This window comes from Pan troglodytes, chromosome 14, assembly GCF_028858775.2.
Source record: "Pan troglodytes isolate AG18354 chromosome 14, NHGRI_mPanTro3-v2.0_pri, whole genome shotgun sequence".
NCBI classification, from domain to species: Eukaryota; Metazoa; Chordata; class Mammalia; order Primates; family Hominidae; genus Pan; species Pan troglodytes.
In genome coordinates, this window is record NC_072412.2 from 85757071 (window position 1) to 85765596 (window position 8526).

Sequence of the window (8526 nt, forward strand, 5' to 3'; positions counted from 1 at the left end):
TGGATAAATTAATGAAGAATAGACGAATATTGTATTAGTCCATTCTCTTTTTTTTTTTTTTTTTTTTTTTTGAGAGGGAGTCTCGCTCTCTCACCCAGGCTGGAGTGCAATGGCACAATCTCAGTTCACTGCAACCTCCGCCTCCTGGGTTCACTCCATTCTCCTGCCTCAGCCTCCCGAGTAGTTGGGACTACAGGTGCCTGCCACCACGCTCGGCTAATGTTCTGTATTTTTTTTTTAAGTAGAGACAGGGTTTCACCATGTTAGCCAGGATAGTCTCGATCTGCTGACCTTGTCATCCGCCCGCCTCAGCCTCCCAAAGTGCTGGGATTACAGGTGTGAGCCACCGTGCCCGGTGTTTTAGTCCATTCTCACACTACTATAAAAAACTACCTGAGACTGGGTAATTTATGAAGAAAAGAGTTTCATTGATTCACAGTTCTGCAGGCTATACTGGAAGCATGGCTGGGAGGCCCCCAGGAAACTTACAATATGGTGGAAGGCAAAGGGGAAGCAAGCACATCTTACCATGACAGAGCAAAAGAGAGAGCATGAAGAGGGAAGTGCTACACACTTTTAAACAATCAGATCTTGTGAGAACTCACTATCACGAGATCAGCAAAGGGGAAGTCGGCCAACAACATTGGAAATTACAATTCGATATGAGATTTGGGTGGGAACACAGAGCCAAACCATATCAAATATCATATGCTTTTCACACATAACTTCATTCAATTTTCAAAACAGTATTAATATATTTCTGCATTATCAATGTAGAACTGGGATTCAAAGAAGATACTAAAATTTTCTAAGTTCGCACAGCTTAGAGTTGGAGTTAAGATTTGGAACCAAGTTTTGAACTCCTGCTATAGATCAACTTCCCTTATCCTCAATATTTTACTGTAGGTGCTAACTTATCCTTAACATTGTAAGGGAGATATCTAATATTTTAAAGAAATTAATTCATCGTTACATTTGAAAAATAAGAACTTTTCTAATTATCAAATAATCAGTAAGGTTTTGGGATACTCAAATAAGATATGGCCAGCATTATGTTAGATTCTAGTAGCTAGGCACTGAAAACAACCAGCAAAAATATAAGATATATTTTCTGTCCTTAGGAGTGTATTGCATAATTATAAAAATTGATCCAGAACATACAACAGCAAAATATATGTAGTCTTTTGTTAAATAGCATCTCTACCAGGGTTAAGAAGGCAGGTAGCCCTGTGGACTAGATATGTTATGGCCAATTTACTGAAGATGGGCCTTGAAGATGAATAGGATTGAGAGAAATGGAGAATAATAGTAAGAAAAGCATAACCTTCAAGGGTGGGAAACCATCTAAAGTGGGCCTAATAAAGATGTACCAGCAGAAGAGTGGGAATAGACTGGTTTAACCAGATTGAGTGTACATACGCTAGCAAGTGTTGAGAAATAGGACTGGATGAGGCCTGGCCATGGAGGGTCTTGAAAACTGAACAGATACTAAGTGTCAAGTTCATGCTCCAAATTCTACAGTCTTGGCACTCTTTTTTAATTTTTTGAGACAACGGTCTTGCTGTGTTGCCCAGGCTGGAGTGCAGTGGCTATTCAGAGGTGCAATTGTGTTGCACTGCAGCCTCAACTTCCTGGCCTCAAGCAATCCTCCTGACTCAAGAGTAGCTAGGACTACAGGTGCATGCCATTGTGCTGGGCTTTTGTACTCTTGATATGCCTCCTTTAAGGAAGCTGCACTGGATGGGTACTTATTATTAAATACTTATTTCCCATGTTATAACCTTTGAGTCATAAAAAATTATCTTCCAAATATCTATCTCTCCATAATCTCTGGGCTGATCCAGGTTTCACAGGCAGATCCAGATTTTATGGGGCCTGAAGCTATATAATATAATTTATGGGCCCCTTTTTAAGAAGATGAATATAAAATTATAAAATAAAAATCAATTATGAAAGTAGATATTTAGAATTTTTTAAAATTCTAAACATTTATTTAGAATATTTATTATTTAGAATTTTAAAAAATACCAATTACAAATGTTTTTAAGATCACAAATACCTCAAATGTCACAAAATCCAGAAAAGCAACATATGATCTTTATTAATCATCTACCTGACCCACTTCTGCCATACATTTTTCCTATACTTTTGGGCTACATGCTCTTTGATGGCCTTTTCATATGACAATAATTTTGTAATATTTTCTGTAGCAACATCGGGAAGATAATTCAACCAATCCTTCTATAAGGTTGACTTAGAAAAAAATTATTATTGATATTTTTGGAAAGATTTTAGTTTCATAACCTCATATTAATATTATTTAATATTTAGGTTTGTGTCAATTTTGGAAAATTTCAAATTTCTGTCTTATATGAACTGTAGGATTAGAGGCATTTCAAGTTTTCTTGCGTAGTGGCTTAACTGGGGACATGTTTAGTGATAAGCTATGGACTTTGTGTTATTCTAACTAGCACAGTAGGCAGTAGCGGTGTTCCTACACTAGCACAGCTAGCAGTAACTCAACTACTATGGAAGTAACCACAAACCATAACATCATATCCCCAGTTTGACTTCCCCTTAGTCTGGCCCCCAAAATGCCACTGCCATCAGTGTTACATACTTGACAGGGGATGATGGGTGGAAAAGGATAGCCAGTCGGGATTGAAATATACTTTTGCAAATTTTGCAAGCCTTAGAAGTATGGTGTTATGGCTTGCAGTTATTTCAATGTGCAGTTAAGTTATTGCTAGTGGTCATGGTTTAGGAATACCCCTTCTTCCAATGTGCTAGTTCACCTAGAGTAATGACATCATGACATATATGGCTATCACTTATGTGTGCCCAATTAAATGAATCATTACCAAAGTAAAGTTCAAATGCCCTCTAATGGCTTGCTAAGGCGTCTCACAAAGTTGGGTAAGGCCGGAACTTAAGATCCATTAGTGGCATTTAAAATAAATCATTCTCTGGATCTTACTATAAGAGTAGAATCTATAAATCACTAAGTCAAACCATTCAGAAAGTCATACCTCTTGATGGCTCTGCATTCACTCTGCTTGTGGCAGCTGAAATAAAGGAAGACAAACAATGTACATTTTTATGTATTTCTCTTATAAAATGTTCTTTAACTTAATTGATGGTGGGAATTTTATTTTTTATTTTCTAAATTTGTTACTTCAGCTAAAATCAGTGTTTATTTTTTCATTTTTAATTTCCTTTATTATATCATAGAAACAGAGAACAAGTGGTAAAAACAGTGTTGCAGTAATTCACAGAAGCAATCAGGAAGAGACAAAGCTCAACAAACGAATTGAACCTTAAGGGGGAGAAAGCTTTGTTACACCCAATGAAGCTAAGCTTTGGGGGAAGTTAATACTTCTTCAACAGCTGTACTAAGAACATTAAAAATACTTTTGCCAGGGAAGGGTATCAACATTTTAATCTACCTTACACAGATAAAAAGGAAAACACATAGCAAGGAGGAGGTGGAGCAGGTTTTCACAGAGCCCAGACGGTAGAAACAAAACGTCCTTTGTTTGGAGAATATTGCACCTGCATTAAATTTACTGCTGACATCTCTTCGTAGAAATTTGATTTTTCTCTCATTCCCCCTCCTTTTATTGTTTTCAACACTGAGGAATGTGAGGCATGCCAGTTGTCCTTGTGGCTGCAACGTCTCTGTCTTCAGCTGTGAAAGAGAACAGGGCTTCCTCACCTTGCTTGCCATCAGCCCGTCATCTCCGCAATGCACCTGCACCGTAATACTACACTCTACCTTGCAGAGCTTCATACTTCTGTGACAGACGCCAGAGATCAATTTCCTGCCGATCTGGGCCTCTGAGTCTAGGCCCTGTTCTGACAAGGAAGGCCTCTTTCAAATAATCCTAACCGCTAAGAGCAATGCAAATACAGTCACAGAACCATTAGCAGAGCTGTAATATCATAAAAGAAGGAACCATGGCCATAGGCACAGTGGTTGTGAGAATTTCTTTTTTGGGGGGACAGGGGGAAGAGGTATTCATAATCTCAGTGTCAATATAATGAGTTGACTATGACATTTTACATGTTTTCTAAAAATTCCACATTGTTGCCAAAGGAGAGACTGTGAGTGTAACGGACAGCACATATTATGAATTTTGTTCAGAAGTTATTTTACCTATGAAAGTTTTCTATTTTACAGATTCGTTCAGCTTTGGTACTCATGTTTAGGCCCTTGAAACTTTTTCAGAGTCATTATAAAGGCAGACTCTATCTCATCTTTGTATAGTGTGTTCACCTGTATAATTGCACCTGTAATTCAGCCTGGCAGTTACTTATTTATTGAGCTATCACCTCGTCTCCTACATCATGAGTCCCCTTGGACAGAGTTGGGCTGTATTCCCTATCCTGCATCTCCATCTCTGCAAATCCCTACTATATGTTTGTTTCTGTGTGTGTGTGTGTGTGTGTGTGTGTGTGTGTGCGCGCGTGCGCATTTTGGTTTTTATTTTATTTTATTTTATTTTTTTGAGATAGGATCTCACTTTGTCACCCAAGCTGGAGTGCAGTGGCATGATCATAGCTCACTACCATCTTGAATTCCTGGGTTCAAGCAGTTCTCCTGCCCCACCCTCTCCAGTAGCTGGGACTACAGGTATGCACTACCACACCTGGCTAATTTTTTATTTACTTTTTATTTTTTATTTGTAGAGATGGGTCATGCCACCTTGATCAGACTCATCTTGAACTCCTGGGCTCAAGCCATCCTCCTGTCTCAACCTCTGAAAGTGCTGGGATTACAGGCATGAGCCACAGCGTCTGGCTTAATTTTTTTTTTTTTTTTTTTTTTTTTTTGAGACGGAGTCTCGCTCAGTCACCAGGCTGGAGTGCAGTGATACGCTCTGGGCTCATTGCAACCTCTGTCTCCCAGGTTCAAGTGATTCTCTTGCCTCAGCCTCCCAAGTAGCTGGGACTACAGGCGTCCACCACCACGCCCTGCTAATTTTTGTATTTTTAGTAGAGACAGGGTTTCACTATGTTGGCCAGGATGATCTCGAGCTCCTGACCTCGTGATCTGCCTGCCTCAGCCTACCAAAGTGCTGGGATTACAGGTGTGAGCCACCGCACCCGGCCTTAATTTTTTTTTTTTTTAATGCACTGGTGGGTTGTCAATTTTATTAGTCACCTCCTAAGGTAAACTGGGGGTACAATAACACTTCTTGCCAAAATTATATCACTTTGGCTTTGACTTAGAACTCAGAAATTTATCTTGAATAAGGAAAGAGGAGAAGAAAGAAGAGAAAAGGTAGCGAGCAGAGAAAGATGCAGTGCTTTATCTTCTAGTCAGAATACATGGTTCCAAATGTGGCTGTTAACACCTACATGTTGGGTGACTTTCACAACTTATTTAACACCTATCATGCTCTTTACAGTAAAATGGAGATAGTAATCGAATGTAGCAGATGAAATGAGAAAATAAATGTAAAATGCTTTCCAGTGCTTGCTCCAGAGGAAGAAGTCAATAAAAATTAGCAATTAGGACTATGAAGGTGAGAAGAAACATTGACTTAAGTTTATGGAGATATTATCTTCAGATCATAACTTGAACAAAAGTTTCAGAAAGTCAGAGGCACAATTAGGAAGGCTTAAATTAGAAGTCATGCCTTAAGTCATCTGCTCTTTCTATTCATCCAGAAACCACCAGGCAAGGCCTGCTCTCTACACTATTTTTTGCTTTAGGAACACCTACAAACCTCTCTCTCACATTGCAGATGTGCCAAGGGTTGGCTGATTTTTGATAAGAAGGCAGAATTACAATGGTAGCCTTTTAGATGTCTTTTCTCATATTAAGACTATACCCTGCATTTTTTATTTTACTGTTTTAAACTTCAACATGAGAGTACCTGAGGTCATTTTAAGCACCATCCTTGAACTTGACTATAATCATCCAATTTGCAGTAGCCTAAAACGATCATATCTCTCCACATTCCATGGCCATGTCCAACTTGCACCTAATCTGTGAGATGCAAATTTAACATCAGCTCATAAATGAGACATTCTTTTGTGGATATTTCAATCCTTTCCCCTATTTCCCCAAGACTCTTGCTTATTAGGAAGTCTGGAAAGGAAAACCAATATTTTGTCCTAAAAATATTGTGTGTTCTTATGTAACTTTTAATGGGATGCTTATAAATGAGACCTAAATATGCCCCATTTCTTTAGTTTATGAGGTCACGCTATAATATTTATATTACAATGTTTGGCCCTGATCACAGATGAGTTTTGGAACTTCAATCATTTTGTCCGGTTTCTTATTTGCTAATTCCCAAATGTTTCTGGCCTGTGAAGACCTGCATATTCCCCAAATCCACTCTGATTGTTGCCTGCCCTTTGGTCAGCTGTCCTTTCCACTCTTGGTTCGGGGTCCTCCTGCCATCTGGAGCCCAGCTTCCCTGCCTTTCCCTCTACCAGTTCATCTCAACTTGGTGCAGAGACCCTCTCTGCTCAGACCCCCAGAGTAGTAGCTAAGACTTGACCATGAACTTATTTAAAGTCTTGAGAATAACAAAAGGATCTTTACACCGGTCATCAGATATGGCTTTTCTAAGAATCCACAGGCCACATCTCTCCATAGGAACCCACCGTTCGACACTTACCTCTGCCGAGATGTGGTCCTGCCGCATGTTGCTGGGCTGGGCTTCTCCCCAGCACATCTTCCAATGGTAGTGCCTCAAACACATCTCCCTTATTCCATTCTAAGTTGTCTGCTGTGGACCGTCTATTTCTCAACTCTAGAAAAGGAAGGGGCATTTCTGACTTCATATCAGCCCAGAGCCTGACTCCCAAGTCATTATTTTCTCTCAGGAAAAATATCTTCTGAAATGTTCTACACTGAAACTCGCCATTTCTTTCCAGGGAAAGCCATCCTTAGGGACATTATCTTGCCTTTATGCCCCATTAGTACGCAATGGTCGGTCATGTGTATATTTTGTGCATAATGTGTGTTCAACTTCAATAGTTCGACTCAGCGTGGGGACATCAAGTCTCTGTGTCTCCTCAGCCATCTGATACTCTATTCCAAACCAGGACATAGACAAGAACAGAAGTGCAAAACTTTCATGAATAAGCAAGGCATTTCGGAGCCAGTGCATTGTAAATCCATATTTAGAAAGGGATTTTCTAAAGTTAATTTCCTAAAGTAAAAAATTCAGATTCAGCTTTGTCTACCTGGAAGACAACTTTCCATATGAGGTAAAGCTATTTAACTTTTGGAGCTACATTGTCATTGATCTATCCATTCCAGAAGAAAGTTGCATGTTACATTTGCATAACCAAAGGGCCAAGGCAAATGTTATTTTTCTTAAAATAAAGGAGTCGTTTGCTCTCCAAAGTAAAAAAAAAAGCATCCACCTCTATAGAAGCTTTTCCCATTTCTAGTCATGTGCACATTTTCAACATTTTGGGGGTTTAATCTCAGCTAAAATATTTGCACAACTGATATGGGAGTGCTGGGAAGGGAAGAGTGTGGTCCCTTTAAATGATAGGGAAAGGGGAAGGAAAGTTCTGGGCAGAGGAGGGCGTGGTCCCTGGCTAGGGCTCCACCCCCACGGACCTGGGTGAGGACAGGCACTCCTGCCTTCCAGCCCAAATGCTGCATTTTTCAAGACAACCCTGGCCCGCCATGCTCCCATCCTGGGCCAATAAAAACGGGAGACCTTAATGGGCCAAAGTGAGAGAAGCACTTACGCAGAAGAAGAGACAAGCGGCTGGTAGTCAGAGGGCTTCCAGAGGAGCACACTGGCAGGAAAGCACACCGACAGGCACTGGCAGGCCGGCAGGCCATTGACCCAGCAGGCCATCGACCAGCAGGATGAGGCAGAGTTTGGCCGGGGCAGTTGGAGAAGAGCCAGGGCCTCTGAGCACCGCAAGGCCAGGGGAAAACCATCTCCCTTCTGGCTCCTCCATTGGCGGAGAGCTACTTCCACTGGATAAAACTTCGCACTCATTCTCCCATGTGTGATCTGATTCTTCCAGTACACCAAGGCAAGAACCCAGGATACAGAAAGCCCTCTGTCTTTGCTACAAGGTAGAGGGTCTAATTGAGCTGGTTAACACAAGCTGCCTATAGACAGCAAACTAACAGAGCACCCTGTAGCACACGCCCAGTGGGGCTTCAGGAGCTGTAAACATTCACCCCTAGACAATGGCAGGGGGTCAGAGCCCCACAACTGGCCCGTCTGTATGCTCCCATAGAGGTTTGAGCAGCAGGGCACTGAACAATCGGAGCCACACCCCTATCTCACGCACTGTGAGGAGGACAAGGGAACCTTTCCTGTTTCATAACCACATAACAGGATATCGTGTTAAAATCAATTTTTGATCTCTGAATTGGTATTTTTTGTTCTCTGTGTTCCCCAAGGTAGCAAGGCCCTTTGCATTCTTTACCTCTGGATACCTACAATGTGGAAGTCAGAGACTTTGGTAAAAATCTAAACTCATTGACTATTTAAGGATTCTGGGCATGTGAGAAGAGAGACAAATATTTTT

General features: G+C 40.8%; 1 protein-coding gene across 1 annotated transcript; it reads right to left on the reverse strand.

Moving 5' to 3' along the window:
* Positions 1 to 3532: 3532 nt before the first annotated feature.
* On the reverse strand, positions 3533 to 8218 carry LOC107967934 (uncharacterized). The gene is made up of 3 exons (XM_016925430.4): positions 7726 to 8218; positions 6636 to 6770; positions 3533 to 3688 (listed from the first exon to the last, which is right to left on the reverse strand). The coding sequence occupies exons 1-3, from the start codon at positions 7922 to 7924 to the stop codon at positions 3627 to 3629; spliced, it is 396 nt and encodes a 131-aa protein (XP_016780919.2). The 5' UTR covers positions 7925 to 8218; the 3' UTR covers positions 3533 to 3626.
* Between the last annotated feature and the right edge of the window lie 308 nt (positions 8219 to 8526).

Excerpts from the sequence above, each read along its gene's own strand:
- LOC107967934 (XM_016925430.4), bottom strand. The coding sequence starts at position 7,924 with ATGGTTTTCCCCTGGCCTTGCGGTGCTCAGAGGCCCTGGCTCTTCTCC. Across the intron at positions 6,771-7,725 it reads CCGCTTGTCTCTTCTTCTGC|AGTTGAGAAATAGACGGTCC; the intron begins GTAAGTGCTTCT and ends TTCCTTTTCTAG. Across the intron at positions 3,689-6,635 it reads AGGACCACATCTCGGCAGAG|CTGAAGACAGAGACGTTGCA; the intron begins GTAAGTGTCGAA and ends TCTCTTTCACAG.